This window comes from Streptopelia decaocto (genome assembly GCF_964273445.1).
Source record: "Streptopelia decaocto genome assembly, chromosome: 3".
NCBI lineage: Eukaryota > Metazoa > Chordata > Aves > Columbiformes > Columbidae > Streptopelia > Streptopelia decaocto.
Window position 1 is genome coordinate 1,716,503 of NC_138656.1, and position 18,988 is coordinate 1,735,490.

The 18,988-nt window shown below is 44.2% G+C and overlaps 1 protein-coding gene across 3 annotated transcripts; it reads right to left on the reverse strand.

The window, feature by feature from the left end:
- Positions 1-183: 183 nt before the first annotated feature.
- PPP4R3B (protein phosphatase 4 regulatory subunit 3B) lies at positions 184-18,988 on the reverse strand. 3 transcript variants are annotated; one of them, XM_082049941.1, is made up of 16 exons: positions 18,559-18,988; positions 17,428-17,483; positions 13,365-13,463; positions 11,342-11,962; positions 8,677-8,754; positions 8,144-8,260; positions 6,884-7,000; positions 6,468-6,599; positions 5,869-5,971; positions 5,306-5,347; positions 5,052-5,210; positions 4,286-4,455; positions 3,542-3,681; positions 3,088-3,272; positions 2,459-2,583; positions 184-1,871 (listed from the first exon to the last, which is right to left on the reverse strand). In XM_082049941.1, exons 1-16 carry the CDS (start codon positions 18,698-18,700, stop codon positions 1,776-1,778), a joined length of 2,382 nt encoding a protein of 793 aa, XP_081906067.1. In that variant the 5' UTR covers positions 18,701-18,988; the 3' UTR covers positions 184-1,775. The 3 variants fall into 3 exon arrangements, with proteins under 3 accessions (XP_081906067.1, XP_081906066.1, XP_081906065.1); XM_082049940.1 differs by having other exon boundaries at positions 2,459-2,661; positions 18,578-18,986; XM_082049939.1 differs by having other exon boundaries at positions 2,459-2,661; positions 18,559-18,986.

The following is an 18,988-nucleotide window of genomic DNA, read 5'->3' on the forward strand; positions in this document are numbered from 1 at the left end:
TGGGCCGCCTGCAAAGGGGACACTCGGTAACAAATTGCACCCTCCCGGGGGGAATCGCGGCTACTGGGATCGAGTTACTGTAAAACTACCTGGATAACTCATCTTCAAAAATATTCTACAATAGCCACATTTAAAATTCTGAGTCAAACTTACCACGTACGACAAACCAAACAAAAGCAGGAATTATGGAATTACAGGGTCACATTTTAATTCCTGAATTTTACAGTTCAGCATTAATATCACCACATGTATACAAATGGTGTAAAACAAGTACAGTGGCATTTTTAATACAAAATAAACTTCTATTTTATGGAAAAAACTATACTTCATATCTACACAGACAGCCCATCTTTTTCCAAACAATAGCTAAAATTAAAATTAACTACAAAAGTCTCCAAAACAGAGAAACTGCTTCAGTTTAAACTATTCCAGGAGAAATGGACCCATAACACATATTACGAGAGTGACCGATGTGGTGGATCGCAGCTGGTTCTGGATTTTAACGTGTCTGACGCGTTCAATTTGTCGTCGGGAAATCTCCTCGCGCTTCATCATGATCTCAGATCATACGGGCAAGCTCACATTAAAATATTTACAGTTCACTCGCTGCTCTTGAAAACAAAACCTGGACTGTTGGCCTCGTTTCACTCACCTATTTCTGCCGCAGTTTGCTCACCTACTACGTGGAATGTGCTTTTATTTTTTAAAAGAAAGCGGCTTTCGTGCTGCTTGTTGCTTCCGCCCCAAAGAGCGTGTTCTGGTAGAGATAATTCCATCTTGGTCCAAAGTGACTTTGGTGTTCAAACGCCGCTAAATTCATGGCCCTGAACGCCGCGTTAGTGTTTCCTGTCGCCACCTCAATTCCGCGATGGCAACGCAGGCAGGAAAGCGCTTTCCTGCTCCGAGCAGACCCAGCTCGCCCAGCACCCCGAAAACCACCAAAATTGGCTTTTCCCCCAGCGTGAAGCCCCCGGGCGCTCAGGGGGGCCGGGCCCAGCTCCGCTCACGCTCCCACGGGCGGCGGCGGGAGAGCTTTCGGAAGCCATCGTTCCTCGCCACGGATGCTACCGGCTGGCTCGTTAAAAAATAAGCAAAACCATCCATTTTGAATCCAGCTTCCATTTTCTCCTCTTGAAAAATAACAAATCCAAACTGATTTTGAATGGTTTTAAAACAACTCGACATGCACCGTAACTGCAGCGTCCCTCCCTCCAACAATGAGAAAAGCCGTTTTATTGGTAATAATGGTCCCAAAATCTGGATTGTTCTTATGCAAACAGAGTTATTTTCCCTTAAAATTGTTTTAAAAAGAGGCGTCGCTAAAAGAACACAACTGACAGCACCATTACAAAATTAAGATTACTGGGTTCAAAAGTTAAGCTTTTTTCCTAGCCCTGTTAACACCGGGGAAACCCTGCAATATTTTTGAAGCGTTTACCGTTCCTCGCCCTCCCGCCCTCCCGCCACCTGAGACTTTCCGTGCTGAGAAGCATCATCCAGGCCCTGTGAATACTAACCCACTTTTTTTTGTGTTTTTTTGGCAGCCCGAACGGCAGCCTCTTATTTACTAGAAAGATCTTCAGTTCCTTGGAAGCTTCGTGTTTACAGAACTAACCCTTTCTAGCTCATACACTGAGTTTCTTTTGCTACTCCTTGTATTATCTTACATACTCATGGGAGAAAGCTTTCTGCATCAGGTTCTTTGTAGCTCTTAAAACAGTTGCAGCATTTGAAACCCCATAATAAAAGTTTTTATTCCAAAGTTTTGGTTTCATTTAGGAACCCAGACGAGGTCTTTTCCGTGGAGACGTCTCCTCCTCTTCATCATCATCTTCATCGTCAGGATAATCCACTAGGCCAACGAGACTTCCCTGCCAATTACACAACAAAACAAAAAATGAAGAAATAAAACCTCGCATTAAAGAAACTACCCCGGAACGTGCGATGTCGGCGCACAACCCCCCGCACCCTGTCGGGACACACCGGCCTGCAGGAGCTTTCTTGATGACACCTTTATCGTTCAAGGACCCGTTTGTCTTGAGAATGTTTTTGAACCAAGTCCTGGAACCTCCTCTCTCCTCCGGATCTGGCCTAAGAATTATTACTTATTGTATTTCACCTGCCTAAAAGCACTGACATCCTTGACAGCGCCACTGACATAATTCAGAACAAACCAATCTCGCGTGTATCACACGCAGCAGCACCAGACAGTTCAAGCCGAGGACCTGAGGTGGAAGACGCGAGATTAAACTGTGCCCAGCAGATCAGCAACAGCCTCGAGTCCCACCTAAGACCTCCTGAAACCTTCCCCCAACCTAGGCAGGGTTTAGCTAGACAGGGTTGGGATGAACAGACAGGTGAATAAGGGCCCTGCCTGGAGCCCAGCGCTGACCCGCCCCCCAGCGCCGCTGGAGCCGGGTCAGGCCGCGGGCCGGCAGGTTCTGCCCGGCGCTCCCACCTTGGCGGCCGTCACCGCGCTGCCCAGCGTCGCCGTCTTGGACGAGGAGCCGTTGGAGCCCGCGGGCGACGTCTGAGCGGCCACGGATTTGCCGTTCGCACCGTTTGCGCCGTTGGCTGCGCCGGCTGAGTGGGAAAAAGTGAATTTGAATCCCCCAGCTGAAGTCCTTTTTGGAAGGTTCTCTTTGTCTTCACTCTCCTTAGCTGAGGGACAAACATTTTCATACTTAAGTATCAGCTGTAGAGCATGGAGTACAATCCACTTCACAGCAGCATTCCTGTGCAAAAGCCACTGCTTTCGTTTTAAGTTCAGTTTAAATGAGCAGCTCACCCACCCTCACGCAAACACGCCAGCGTTCACTGAGTGGCGCAGGCGCTGTGGACGTGGCAATGCTGCTCGCTCACCGCACACAAGCACATTAAGTCTTGCTTGTGAATATCATTTAAGCAATTTAACTCATTATTTTAATCCTAAACTAGCTTGCAAAACATGCTAGTAAGTCATGACTTGATTTCACGGAACACCCCAACTCCTGCTTATGATCCAGAGCACATGCTACTCTTTACATGTGACTCCACGTATTGACAGCGAGCGCTTCCAGCTCTGACAAGCTGAAACTGAGCTCATACCTTTTTTAGTTTCCATAAATTTTTCATAGCTATCTGGAAAATCATCCTCCTGTTTGGACTTCTCAACCGGAGGTACAACAGCTTCACCTTCCTCCTCTTCGTCTTCGTTGAACCACATCTCCTCATCCTCCTCCAAGGCTCTCGCGTCCCTGCGGAATCGATTGCTGCGCAGGATGGATGGAACGCTGCAAGAGACAGAACACGGCCAGCGTTGCAAATGGCTCCAAGTGCATTCAGTGCAGCTGAGCATTTCATATCCCGACAAATATGAGCTGTCCTACACCAGGGCACAAGGAAAGCCAGACAGGGATTGCTCTGAGCAAGACTGAATAAACCCCAACAATCCCATCCCGCTGCTTTTTGTCCCCTCTAGGAAAGAAAAAACGAGACTACATCATGGCGTTCAATAAAAGTCTCAGAATATATATAAATATATATATAAACCAGGTCGTACCTGCTCAGTTTCTGGGTTTGTCGGTCTTTTTCTTGCTCATATTTTGTCTTCAGTCCCTTGAATGTCTGAACGTATTCGATAGATTCAAGTGCATTATAAAAGTTTTCAACTATATGTGCAATAAGGGACTTAATGTCTTCCTGCACGAGAACAAAACAGTATTTCAGTCTCAAATATTAACATGCAGAAGTTCAGAAAGCTTTAGAGATTAGTTTTAAAAGGAGCTGATTGGCCAGAGTCAAAACATGATTGTAAAGAACAAATGTGAAGCCATCTGATTTTTCTTTAATAAAAAAGCTGAAACCTAGAAATTAAATTTCCCACATATGTGGACAATAGATGTAGTAGTGTCCCAATTAATTGTTTGTGGTGGGCTGATGAAGCCAGGATGCTTTCTGGCTGGGATGAAGCCTTCGACACAGCAGAAAAGCTGCCAGTTCAAAGCTGACACTAAAAAAGCACCTGAGTGGGACTTCAAAGGACAGCGATCATTCAAATTCAGTCAGGTCGGTCTCATTTAGACTGAATAAAACCCAGATTTACTCGCATGGAACATATTTCACTAATTCCTCCCTTCAAAGTTTGGTCCAGCACCAATACATTCAACCACTGAGAAGAATTTAATCTACAGGACACTGACCCAGACGCCTTTTGAGCTTGTGCTTTTAGCAGTAATAGACTATTTCCCATGAAATACTGACGCTCTGTATTTCCACCCGAGATGCCGCACACCGCTGAACTTACCACCCGGATGAACTCAAAGAGCTCGATCACCGCGGAGTTGAGCAGGTTGTACCTCGTGCCGTTATCCAACAGGGCGTTTATAACGGGCTCAAACAGGTTTCCCTTGGTGATATAACGGTTATAAAATTCATCTTTTAGGCCAATTATCCTCCTCATAAAGCGAAGAGCACCTATAAAGCAATTAAGGGATTTAATAAATACATGCCAGGGCTCCAATCTGCTTTGCTTGGAAAGAACTGAAAAACCCGATGTTACCGGGAGGAAGATGCATCCCCAACCCAAGAACAGTAAAAAGCACTTTCTGAAAGTTCAAGACAACACATTTGCTGCCAGGTAACCCTTCCTGCCTCCTCTGACTTCCCTGCGCATCACGTCCATTCATATTGTCTTGAAATACAGACACAGTGAACATGAGCACACGTGAAGCTGAATTATCAGCTCGCTCCTGTGTGCGCCTCCCAGAACCAGCCCCGATTCTTTCAACACCCCAGCTCACAAAATTTCCTCAGTATTTCCATGGAGAGGCTGATCACTAATGAGCCTTATTGTCAGGAAGACCTGAAAGCATCACTGTGGGCTTCAAAACACACAATTCTCCTCCCACCATAAACAGACATCTACCTTTTTCAATATTACTAAAGAGCCAGCCAGCAATAAATTGGAAATGAATAGAAATGCTGAATTTGAGTAGGCTCTAGTAGTCGGACCCACTGCACACACTGCAGACAAAGCCCTGAAGAAGGAAATCACAGCAGGTCACACTCACACAAGGCCAGAAAAGTGTGTTTGGAATTCATCAAGACCAGGACTCTTCTCAGCAAATCTTTGTTCATAATGTAATTCTTGATGTGATACGTGTGGTGTTCCACGCAGAAAGTGAGCAGCTCCAAAATTAAGGCTAGCAGTTGTGCCGTTTGATAATTATCTACAAGGAAAATGAATGGGTTTAAGTTACAGACAAACCCCACCGTACACAGCCTACAAGACAAGTTTCAAAACTCAAGGTCAATTAAAACTTACCAGGACAAATCGTATTACTCTTAGTGGACCCAACTACTGCATCTGATAAACAGAAAACAGAAACAAAAATCAGAACAAGGTTTTTCAAAGCACTGTAAATATTTACAAGATGGGGATAAACAAGCCATTCTAGCAGCTGTTCAAACTTTGCATCTAATCCACAGTTTGCGTAAGCTCTAGGGCCATCAACAGGCAGCGGGAACGCTCGCCAGACCAGACCGCTCTATTCAACTTAGGGTACAAGCGTTCCAATTCGACTCGGTGAAAATACACAATCTAATACTTAGGAACTTCATTCCTCCCTAGACTAAAGGAAAGCGCCTATTCTAATCACCCGGGCACAGCCTGGACCTGCTGGTCACAGCATTTCCGCGAGCTTGCAAAAAGAAGGACCTGTGAAGCAAAGACACTCTCTGCTTTAGTCCTGAAAACTGCCATAAAATGAACATTACACAAAAGGAGATGCATGTTTGCTCCACAGACTTATCACTGTTACCAGGACTGCAGGTCACCTGAAAACATTACAAGTCTTAAAGGGGGGGGGAAATAAAAATGAATCTCACCTTTTTCACATTTATCTTCCGCTGTATTAGCCAGAAGCGGTGCAGTAAGAACGTGCATACAATGGTTGTAGAAGAAATTGAGAAATTCACTTTTTTCCGTTTTCTAAAACAAATACAACTTTATTAAATAGTCGCATTCGTATCCTTCTTTTTAAATAAGAAAGAGCAGCAGCATAAAAGCCAGCCAGATAATTGTGTCAGCACCCTCAGGCCTGCCTGTATCCTTCTGGTCGGTCCTGCACTTTCATCTTCACTCAAATAAGATGTGTCTTTTTATTTTGGGAAAAGATCCGAGAGCCATGAAACCAATGTACCTATCACCAACCCCCCCAGATGCAAATCCACAACTTCATTGAAGCACAGGGCTGCCGAGTTTAATAAACACTTGCACAATACCACCCTCTTCTATTATCTGAAGTTAATGGAAATGTTAGCTTATTTTTCTGCTTGTTAAATTCAGTATCGGACCATATATAACACTGTCAAAAAAGAATAAAAATCTCTTTTTTTAATCCTCCAACAACAGTAAAGGCACTAAATATGAGGCTTTTAATTGTGCTGAGCCAGGAAAGCGTCTTTGCCCCTTGGCATGTTCTTACATTAGCTGTGGCCAACATGTTCTCGGGGTCGATGAGGGTTCGCAGGAGCCCCATGAGCTGCACGGCGCCCCCCAGCTCCGGGTCGGTGTCGCAGATCATCTGCTCGATGACCACGTTGATGAGGAGGATATCCTGCAAAACACAGCCCAGGGAAGCACGCAACAGCTTCAACAGCGGCACGACGTTCCCAGTAAAACCCCAGGGAAACTAAACGCAACTCTTGGTTTTCTGGACAACGCTCCTTGCCCGACATCCCTGTTGGGCACAGCTCACATCTCACACCCACTTCTTCCCATGTTTCTACTATCGACATTTTTAGGCTGTTCTCCAAATGCTGGAGAGGTTTGTTCTGCTGGTTTTCCCCCCGTCTGCTCTAAAACAAGCACATTTGACAACTCCAAACCACTTTTACTCACATCATCACTCTGCTGGGCCTCTTGCATTACAAATTCTCGGACCATGGATGGACTAAATTCTACTAGATAAGAAAATATATCTGTAGCAGCGGATCTAACTTGCAGATCATCCATTCCCTAATTAAAAAAGAGGTCGATTTATTAGAGTGGTTCAAGTTTTGTATTATTATCAAGTAAAGTTGCAAAGAACAGGGAGTTAAAAGTTTTGAGAAGATTTGATTAGAAAAGTTTCTATGAGAGATGCAGTAACATGGTTACAGGAAATAAATAAAACAGAGCAAAATCTTTTCCCCGGTATTTCCCTCCTTCAAAAAGAAGGCAAGGATTTCTGTGAAACTGATAGCCTTATTTAGGCAGCAAACATATATATGGTGTTACTTGCTACAGTATTTAAGACACAAGTATCCTCTACTTGCTATCCAGAGTTTACTGGTTTTGTACAAAAGGATCAACCACACAAGTCAATCTGTACAAAAGTTTCTGTATTCACTTCCAGGCAACAAGAATTAATAGTTTTCCTTACGGTGATTTTCTCCGGTAACTGTACGATTTCTAAGCCTAAAATATTAACGTAACGTCAAGTATCTGGACTGCTCTAGTCCCAGAAAAGAATAATGAGATTAGAGTTCATCTCATCACTAAGCATCTCTATGACTTTAATGTTTCCATAACAGTCAATGCCCTTCAGTAACTCCACAGGTTGTTACTCTAGAATATATAACCCCTTGAATGTATGGTTTCTGAGTAACGCCAGCACTGACATGAATTGCAGCGGTCGGGCAGCAACCGCTGCTTCAAGCGGAGGAGTGAAAACAGTTCTGTGTTCACACTGCCGATCAGGATGGATTAATCTGCTTTATAGCTCTGAAAAGACAGGATTAAGTGATCTTTCGGATAGCAACAAGCTCACAGTTCAAGATTAGCTAAAAATACTTCTCTGGCAGGGTCCCAACAAAAGAAAAAAAATGAAGCTGCCACATTAAAAAAGAATCTACTTCAATTTTGACACTCCGTTGTCAAAAGGCCTGTGTTCACCAGAGGCTTCCCCATCGTGCAAGGTGAAAATATAACAGCCCTAAAGCCAGGCTGCTCCTGAAAACTGGGCACCTTTGGGATCCTGAACGGTCAATAAACTTCACCTGCAGCAGAGCAAACTGCCCAGTCAAACCCACACAAAGGTGCTCGGCGCATCAGAAGAACCGGCTCGATGGCCGCGAGGTTTGCTGCTTTTATTAAAATCAACTCCAAGTTGCCACTTACCATTACAATTTCAAGGGCTGGAAGAATTCCCAACTTTGCCAAAGTTTTGAAAAACGCATCTCTGTTCTGAGGTTGTAACGTCTGAGAAAACGCGCAGAATTCCTTGAAAAAGTTCACCTAGCGCATAGGAAAAAATAACTTCAGGTGGAGTTGATTCGTGTTTGTATATTAAGGGATTACTGGTAATCCTCAGTCATAGGACTTGAGAGATATTTTTGAATGAGTAAAGTACAGTGACAAAAGCAGCGTTTGTATGACAAATGTCAGTGATATGGTATGTTGAGTATCTGGAAGAAGGCACGGCTTTACATTTAGAATGTCAGCTCAGTGCTAGTACGTCCTCAGCAATAAGATAATTATTTAGAACAAATAAATCAGAACTTACTTTGCAATAAATGAAGACTGAGCTACACTGGAAATGATCCCATAGTTACAGAGATGCCCCAGTGACTGCAGAACTGGCACAACAGCTTCAGTATTTCTACTTAATCTGCACAGTTGACAGCATTCAAAGAACCCCCCAAACCACTCACCAATTCACATCGTTTGTCATCATCTGTAGCTTCATCTGTTAATTGTGCAAAAACTTCAGACAAAAATTTCTCGTCTTCCTGCGTAACACATAAGAAGAACACGACTTAACACAGATGCACCTTCAAAGTTAAAGCACCGACCTTTACGGGCTCCCACACTATAAAAAGTCAAACTTAACGTAAGCTTAACTACAGTGTTTAATTACCTGCTCACTCATTAGAAAAAACAAAACCAAGAAACAAAACGTGCATTAGTAGATACCAAGAGGTACTTATTTTTAAGTATATAGAGGACAACATTTCACTTTTCATTAAGCATTTCAGTTACACCATTGCTTAATACTCAAGAGATACAAGAAAACCAGCGTGACCATCATCACTTCTCAGATGTTTGGCACCTCCTGCCCTCTCTGTACATTGATTTCTCTGCTCTCCACATGGAAAAGTGTTGGCGTTCTCCCAAATCAACTGTCTCTGTTACCTTTTAAATACAATACAAATCCTAAAGCAAATAGTCATGTTATGCTACAGCATTACAGAATTACGCATCACTGTACTAATCCAGCTCTGTTTACTTACACATTGAACAAACATGAACATAACAGCAACATTCCAATAAATATATATCAACATTTCATTGCACAAGGTGGAAGGTGCTTAGTTCTCTATGTCTCTGCGTGCTGGCACTAAAATCCACGCGTTTTATTAGACTAACATAATATAGAATTTTTACAGCTACAGGAATGCCAGCCAAAGGCTCACATCAATTTTTTTCCCCTAAAAATTTTACGATGTGGGGAAAAGAAACGCTTTACAAGCAAACGATACCTGGAATCACCAGCAGTGCAAAACACACAGACTTAATGGTTTATTCCAAGCTTTGCTGGCTCTAACAGCTTAATTAAGCCTGTTAAAAATAAAATAACCGTAGCACAGGCACTAACAGCGAGGTTAGAAGGTCCCCGGTGCAGCAGCGCGGGCCTGGCGTCTGAAAGCAGAGCGTGGATGTGTGTTTGTTTGCCACGCTCGCTCCGCGTCCCACGCGGCTGCTCTCAGCGCCAGCAGCCCCGGGATCCACACAGAAAGGAGCTTTACTGCCGCAAACAGTCTGTTACTGCTCTAAACTCTCCTGGGGAGCTTTGCCAGTGTTATTTAGGGTAACGAGACTCCCGATGCGTCCACCAAACCCAAAGGAGATTTAGAATTCTTGGGCCACAACAAAAAGCTGATTTACACACCCGGGAACTGCAACAACAGCCCTGAACTCCAGGTCCGCACTACCGTGTAATCTGCCTACAAGAACAGCTCTCCTCCTTAGTTTGTCAAGGCAGCTCAAATGAGGTACTGCAGCGACAACTTGTAAATCACTGCGCATGTCTCCATCGCAGTGTTTAAAAGAGAGAGGCAACCTGCTCTACTACAACAAAGACAGCAGCGACCAACAGCAGCAAAGAACCATCAGAGGATTTGAGAGGTTTCTTCAGCGAGTACTGGAGGTAACAAGAACTCAGTTTTCTAAGGCACAATTAAACATTCAGTGCAGTAAAACTTACACGAAAAATAAAGAAGTTCATCCAGTTAAAAAGCTCTAAATGGAAGCAGGACTGTGGCCTCAGGAGAATGATACTGAATTTGGTTTTAGAAAAGTAATATTTGCAAAAGAACAAAAAGGGCACGATTTATTCACATACAAAGCCATCCATTTTGCCAGTGGGATTTACTTTTTAGTTTCTTTCTGCTATTCAACCAAGTAGAAAGAAGCCCAAAAGCTTATTCAAGCAATTCTGTAGTTTTGATGTTGCTCCAGTTCTCTATTGCGTGCTACAGAAATATTCTTATGGCAACATCCCTGCTCCAGCGCCGCTCTCCTTCCACGACTTCTCCGCTCCCTCCTTCTCCCGAGACTACGCGCACTCACAACAAAACCAGCAGCTGTGCCATGTCCTATTCTACAGCAACATGCGGATCAGAAACAGAATAAAACCATTTTGCTACATGAGTCCGCGCAAAAAATATGAACTGAAAACACCCCAAACACCAGGAAGTTCACACACAGCTCTTCATGAAGCTCCTTCCACGCTCCAGTTTGGTTGTCACGCCCAACTCCATTTTTAAGCCTGCTTCTGGCTACCAAGTATTCAGTACGATTTTTGACATAGTAACGTGTTGGTTATTCATTATTAATTTTGGATATCAGTATGAAGGAAGAAAAATTACTTCATACCACAACATGAACATTTGAAATTAGTACCAGAAAGTAACAGTAGTATCGCAGGAATGGTTCTGAACACGCTCTTTGGAACCACAGACTCAGAATTTGTTTTAAAGATGTCGCAAATGGCCCTGACATGTAATACAAAAAGTTGCTTATTCCCTAAATATCTATTCAGTTCAGCTCAAAATGTGTATGTTGCTCATGAATCAAGGAGAAGAACCTCTAACTGTTTACAACTGTTAAAAATATATTAAGATATGCGCCTGAAATTTATGATTTTTAAAATAAAACCCAAAAGGTATCAGAAACAAGGGGAAGCACACAAAATATGATGCAAATGAAAGCACAAACCATTAACTTACAGCATGTTAAAGAGCTGTCATCAATTTCAAAGCTACAGCTAGAGGTATCTATACACAATCCATCCACACCAGATGAAAAACCACTTACCTGCAACATACTGACAATCTCAACTTTGTTGAAGAAAATAAAGGAAGTGAGGGTAGAAAGAAAGTTCTCTTCAAAAACAGATGGTGTCGGCAAGATGATGTCCTGAATATACTGTACCCTGTAAGTCTGGTGGATTTTTTGCCTGAGTTCGGAGTCTGTTATAGGAATAACCTCCTTAAATTTTGCCGTTTTGGTCAAGAACTCCCTGTGCCGTTTTGGCTGAGCCAAAGAAGGATCGTACTCAAGGCATCCAACAACATCCATAATACACTCATCAGAAAACATCACCTCAAACAGAGTCGCTTTGTTGAGGAACAAAATCCCTCTAATAATTTCATACAAATGATGTAAGCCTTCGGTGTTCTCTAAATTCTCACAGACTTGGAAAAGCTGCAGGAGTTTTTTAATGTAGCCTTCATTCTCCAAGGCCAGCGCGAGCTTTTCTCTGCGGATGGGCGAGGAGAGAACGGAGGTAACTAGGTCGGCAATCTCTTCAAGTTTGTTGAGTTCACAAGTGGGGAGGTCGATCAAAGGACTCGTTTCGGGCATTTCTTCTACATGTTCCTCTTCTGACTCAATGAGGTCCTGCGTGACTTCCACCGAGGGATCCTTACCTTGAACCTAGAAGAGAGCGCACACAATTACCGTCCCATCCCAAACGCACAGAAAAATAAGTCAATGAGTGAAATAACAAGTGCATGAGCACTTCTACACCTTGAGTGGCCTGGAAAACATCCAGCTGCGCAGAGGAGCAAGTTTGCTGCCTCTAAATTCTACAGTCGCTACCATTATCCTCATCAGTACATTTGTCAAAAAAATCTAATGAAACCAAACCCCTGTGGTGTCAAGAAGCACCTTGAAGACAGGCACAAAATAAAAAGAAGGGCCTAACAACATTCCTTTTGGTGTCTCAAACTGAAGGGTATGAAGCCTTGAACTCATAGTAAGAGCCCACAGCGATACCAACATTAAGTGAAATGTATAAAAAGACCAAGAACAAAGGCAGGAAACCATCACGAACGCCAAAACTGAACGCGAGGGAAGCACTTGTGCCCCACTCTGCGCTTTAATTCCACTTTGTCTGCCCCTCTACCTCCTTCCCCCATCCTGCTCATCAACCTCCTGCTTTTCTTTGCCCCATTGAGCCGGTTCTAGAACCCACAACCTCCTGTTGTGAACTCCCTCACAAAGAACGGTGAGTCTGAGGTTCCTGGGGATGTGGTTTAGTGACACTGGGAGGTGAACAGTTGGACTCAATCATCTTGTGGGTCTTTGCCAACCCAAATGATTCTGTGACAAAGTGGGACGAGTTCTGGAGTCTGATGAAAGAGCCCAAGGCTCATGGTTTACACCGGTCACATGAAGACCGGCCATCGCCTCAGCCGCTATTTAAAACCGATTTAAACCCTGGACTATCTATCAGACAAATATACTTCCGGTTACTGGGATCAGTTCCTGACAACAACAGGACTTCAGACCTGGCCGAGAAGACATTATACCCCCAAACATGCAAAGATCAAGAATGTATTTAAATTGCGTAGTTTTTTTCAAAGGAAGCTGCTGGGAAACCCAAGTCGTATGTTTCTTTAGTTAACAGCTTTACAGTGCGTCATTTCAAAATCTGAGGTTCCGATTAATTCCAACATAAATGCCCAGGTTTCTTAAATACACACAGGTGCTACACTCCACTGATTTGTTACCTCCAAAGTTGAAAATGTAAAATCTAAACTGTTTCCTAATAAAACAATGAAGATTGAAATATCCTTATGACACAGACAGGCAACAAGACTTAGGTCTTGATGAAAAAAATACAATTGTTCAAAAGCGTGAAATTCAATTGCGAAAACAACAACTAGTGTTCTAAACAGTGGCAACTTCAGATCTTGCACAGAAAAGCCCCAGAAAATAATGGCGAATATGTGCTTAATTTACAAGCAGGTTTAAAAATTACAGCACAAATACATGAAGTCACTTGAGACAATAAAATATCTGGAAGAAACAGAATATTTCAACTTGACTGTACCTGGCAGATTTTTTCCCAAATTTCATCACAGCCGGCTTTTTCTTGAAAACTCAGTGCTAAATCATAGTTCTCCGCTTCTGACCAAACAATCAGGGTGTCCTGTTTAAGACAAAAAAAGCCACTGTTTCTGAAAGAGGTCTACACTGCATATTAATCTCTATTCCATTAAGTGATATGTCTAAAGAAGAAATAATCATAATGAACTTACCCTTCTTGAAAAAGAACACAAGCCACTGAAATATTACATCAGCTGTTCTGCCACAAGGGACATCACCTTTCTTTTTTGCTATTTTATGACTACCTTACTTACTATACATTTAAATATACTTTTTTCATATCCCAAACACTTATAGCAGCATTTCTGTAACATACTTTGGACCCAACAGTCTTGAAAAGGGAATGCAAACGTTGTAATTAAATTGTTATATTGCAGGCTTTCTTAAGTCTTTTCTTATTTAATAAAGTAGAAACAAAAAACCCAAGATTACAGTTTCTTCCTCAGAAAGGATTTAACACAGCCTTAGCAATGTGAGAAATAATGTTTAACTAAGGGTAAAATATTATTTTCTGAATCAAAAGACATACAGCCTGAATAATAGCAAACTCTTAAGTTCTCACTAAAGTTACAAACACCTCGACAACAAGTATTTTCATTTGAGTAAGTTGTTGTTTTTCCTGTTACTACTGTCTCTCTCAATTCAATCTGTGCAGTTGCACAACTTATCTGAAGATTGGCTGCAATTTCAGAAGAGACTAAAAAGGCTTTTTTATGAGGTTTTATGAGGACACTTGCTTAATGGTCAATAAGGTAAGTTACTTCCTACATTTACTGCAGGGCTTATCAAGGCTTGGAAGCCTTTACCTTATGCATCACTTTTAGTGCAAACAAAATATTCCAACCGATACCTTTAAGCTTAGCAACCAGACCCAAACAAACACACACACTTGACGAAACTTCAGGAGTTTTATCTCTGCATTTTTTTTTCTTAACAACAACAAAACCAGTTTAGCATGACATGTTTTTCTTACAGCAACATTGTTGATAAATGCCTACTAATAGGTCAGCTTCCTTCTCCCAAAACATCATCAGAGGCCACACAAAGAGCAAGAGCATTCGCCACTTTGGAGTGAGCACTTCAACTGGGCTTGTAGGACATAGCAGGTATTTCAGTTAATTGGTTCCTACGCCTAAGGTGAACATCCCGCAGCGGTGAAGAGGGCAGCAGCCCTGGGGAACCGCTCGGGCTGGCTCTAACAGCACCCTGCAAACCCGGGAAATCCTGCCCTCAAGTAACGTGGGCTTCGCCTCAAGCAAACTGCTCCGTTGTCACAGGACTGACGGCAACTCTGTGCAAAAGACAGCGTTTGCGGATCTGAAAACGGACAGAGCACCTAAAGGAGAGTTACCATCAGAAGGTGGAGTTTGCAGCAAGGATTGCTGTAGCAGTTTCAAGTCTTACAGCCACGCAACCAAAAATTCCTGCTGAGGAGGTGAAGGAACAAAGCGCACGACTGGATCCACGTGATTTCTCACCGAGGACACGCTCTTCTGCCAGCTTTGCCAGGGAACAATAACCTCGAGCAGAGGGTGGAACACCCAACGGGTGTGGTAACAACTGTGTAAACTGCTCCAGAGCACACGCCAGCCTGCCCTTTGGGGAGCCTGCCCTTCGGCCAACACAGTGTCCGCCGGAGTGGGGAGCTCTCAAAGCCTCTGCCCTAAAACCCAGGGGACCTACACTCTCCAGGCTCTCAATTAGAGATACTTTCATGTTTCATGCTAAGCAGCCTGGCACCCGTGTCTAATCCAAGCCCTACTTCTGTTGAGAAAGGGGTCAGGATTATAGTACACCCAACACCTTGACCAAATCAAATCCGGTGGGAACGCCAGTGACCACCAACACAACTTGAGAAGGCAGATCCCAGGCCTGCCCTGTTTATAGAACTATAGTTACAGTTTAGTTCTAGCACTACTTAGCACAAACAGTATAACATTGGGAGTCACAGACTGACGCACATCAACTACAACACAGTTGCTTTTCTTTTTTTCTGCACAATGTTGTTATGCAAATGACAATTCAAGCGACAACCTGTAAGTCCAAGCAAGCGATTTACATGAAGACAGATGCGTAGGCAGGGCATGTTTCCTTCCCATCAAGCTGCACCATCTCGCAGCTTTCCCCAAACCCAAGATGATCAGCACCTTAATGAAAATCTGCAATTAAACGCTGCCATTCACCTACAAGCACCTGCCAGAGTCTTCTGCCCATGTATGTAACAGACTTCACATCCAAGTAGGGACACTGAGGAAAGACCATCTGGTTCACTAAAGCATTTGCCCAAATCCCTCCACCATTTTTAAATAGTATCTGCTCCTGCAACTTCCACATTTGAATGTTACAATCTTTAAGAGATGGGACTAAAGTCTCATCAACTGAGAAAAGGACAGGAATGCTACATTAAAGTTTGCTTTTCGCTACTCTGCTAAGAAGGAAACAGGTAAAACTTGAGGGCAAAGCTCTGTAACTAAAAGCTGTATGATTTCAGGGCTTAGATAAACCTAGAACTTATCTCTGGATATCAGCAATCATTATCCCTCTAAAATTAAAAAAAAAAATAATAATTCAACCAAACCCAAACTTCTTCAAAAGAGTGAACAGTGAAGCAACCCTTTCAGCCACAAAGACATAACAGCATTAGAATCAGTACCAAAAGTCAACCAAAATAAACCTCAGCCTGAGTTTGTCAAAACTACAACCTACAAAGACTTCCACAAGAAAAATGGCAACAAAAGCTACTGAAGTCACTACCAATTAAGTTTTCAAATAATCAGTTCTCCGAAGTTTCAGAAAACAGGCTGCAAAAGGAAGTGCTTTAAAGCTCTGCAGCAACAATCTGCGTTTGTAGCTCGTTCTGTATTGGTTTCCTCTGCTGAACAGGAAGCGGTTCCAGGCTCTTCACTTCACACCCCTGCAGAGCTCCATGAAAACCGCCCTCCCACCTCAGCGCAGCTGCCCAGGAAACGCGCGACCCTCATCCACCTAAACCCACCGGTATCTACCGGGTGACAAGGGGAAACCACAGAAAACAGAGGCTTTGGAAAAGCTGGGCCCAAGCTCTGACTCGCTCCTAAGCCAACATCAGCCAAGCTGTGCTCAAGGGCTCAGAGTGTCTTTCCTCAAACAGCCAGAACTTGTCACCTTCCCATTTGAAAAAAAATCCAAACCACACAAAATCTTTAAAGATTTCCCTCTTCATGATTTAGGAAGCACAAAATCACTGGGTTTTAGTAGTGAAACGCTTCTGGATACCATAATAATGGAAAGCAGCATAAAACACGGAATGAAAGGAACAGAGAATCTACTGTAGAACAAAGGAACAGAAAAAAACCCTCAACTAAACAGTAATAACCACGAGAACAATGTAAGCAGACACATTAAAATTAATGCAGAAGAAGGAAGAAGCAATGAAGCAGAGTAGATTTAGTAAGTTATTTTTAGGTGGATTAAATGAAAATGGGCTATTAACACAGCTCCCCAGGAAAGGCACTCCCGCAAAACGGTCTCACCACACCACTCGCTTTACTTAGGACAACACAAGTTTTCAAGGTTTAAAACAAAAACTAGACAGCAACAAAACCTCATTCCTCCCTGTTATTTCCAGAAAGAGAACTTGAAAAGTAAACACAACAGGGCTGGCCAAAATTTTGCCTTCCTAATGCAGGAATTGTTTCATACCGCCTGGGATGAGACACAAAAGTTACACATACATGTTTCTGACTATTTCTCCTGTAATGAGTTCAACATTTGTCCAAATTGCACAGACTCTCTTCAAACCCTGAAGGCCCAAAGGGTTTTATAGGAGACACACGTTTCAATTTCTAGAATGTGAAGTGCTATAGTCTCTATGGGCTTCTAAGGAGGCTTTTCACCTCTGAAAAACACCACTGACAATTCCACGTCACACTGCTTCGCTTTGCTCCTCAAAACCACAATTAGCTTGAGCATAAAACAATTCCTCAGCATCAGTAATAGGAATAAAAAAGCCGAGCAATAATACTTGCCTGCTGTTTTTGATATGCAGTATTTGGATTTATCTTCGATTCTAACAATAGAGAACCTGGAAAAGGTACAAAGAGATATTTACTGACTTTAACAAAAGAAACATCGCCACGTATCTTGTAACAACTGCCCGTGTGTCGGCCAACATGTGCCCGACTTAATCCATATCTTCCAGAAAGTCCAGGAAAACCATCACCTTTAAACACGATTTCCTAAAATAAGCCAGATAAGACAAAATTCAACACCAATATCCAGATCAACACATATTTTTCTCTTCTAATTGAGACCAATGCCTATAGAGCTGCTTTTTTCCTACTGACACCTGGCGCGACGAGGAGCTCGTTTAAACGCCGTGTAGCAAACCCACACAGATTTGCAGCAGGTAACACGCTGCCCGGCATACACCAGCATTTTTGTCCACTGAAGCCACGTGGGCTGTTTGCTTTTATTTCCTTCAGAAGTGAATCATCGAGATACTATAAACCCAGGGACTTTATCTTGTGTATGCAAGCAGTGTATGTATCCTGGCAACAGCTCCAGAGTAATTTATACCAGTCTTAGGTGGTTTATTTAGCACATTAGCACCTGTCGGCCGACAAAGTGGTGAGCGCGTACCCTCCCCCCTCCAAAAGAGACCCTTAAGATGACTTTAAAGCGCAAAAAAACATCAGCGACATCACACAACTCAAATATCATCAGTGGGGAAACAAACAACTTTTTACAGTAGCAAGAAGGGGAGGAAAAGAGCGCTCTGAAAGCCAACAAAATTACTCTGAAAGCGAACAAGATGTCGCCACATGTAACAACTTCATCTCTGCTCAGTCAAAGGTGATGCAACCTGTTAGGGGCAACCAGAAGGGGAAACGCCGGAGCCAGGGGGTGAGTCCTGCTGCGGAGCGTGGGGGGAGGAAACCTGGGAACCACAAATAGAGGCTGAAAACCCCAGTAATTTCCGAGGGCTTCCCTGATAAACACGGGGAGGGGAGAAGCCACCAGCAGCCCGGCCCGGGCGGCGGGGAAGGGGACGAGGCCCAGGCCGGGCCCGGGCGGCGGGGAAGGGGACGAGGCCCATCCCGGGCCCAGGCCCATCCCGGGCGGCCTAGGCCTCCGCGCCGCCCCGGCCACGCTCTCACCGTCCGCCTCGGCGCGCACCAGCAGCGACATCCCCTTGAGCCGCTCCACGTAGGTGGAGGAGACGTGCCCGGTGCCCCTGTCGTCCCATTGCCGATCCTCGTTGAGGGTGTAGACCTTCACCCGCCGGCGGGTGTCCGACATGGTGCAGCCCCGGCCTGGGGCCTCCGCGCCGGGCCTAGGCCCGGGCCCGCTCCGCCTCCGGGCCGGCGATGGAGCGAGGGCGGAGCGGGGGAGCAGCGGGGCCGCTCAGGGGCAGCGCGGGGCCTTTCCCGCGCCGCTTTCCATGGCTCCCGGACGGCGAGAGGGCGACGCGGCGCCGCGGCTCGGGCCCTCGCTGCCTCCGCTCCGCCGCCTCAGCAGCTACCGCGGCGCCGCCGCCATCTTGGAACCCGAGTCGCGCCGCCTTTCTCTGCCTGCGGCGGCACGGGC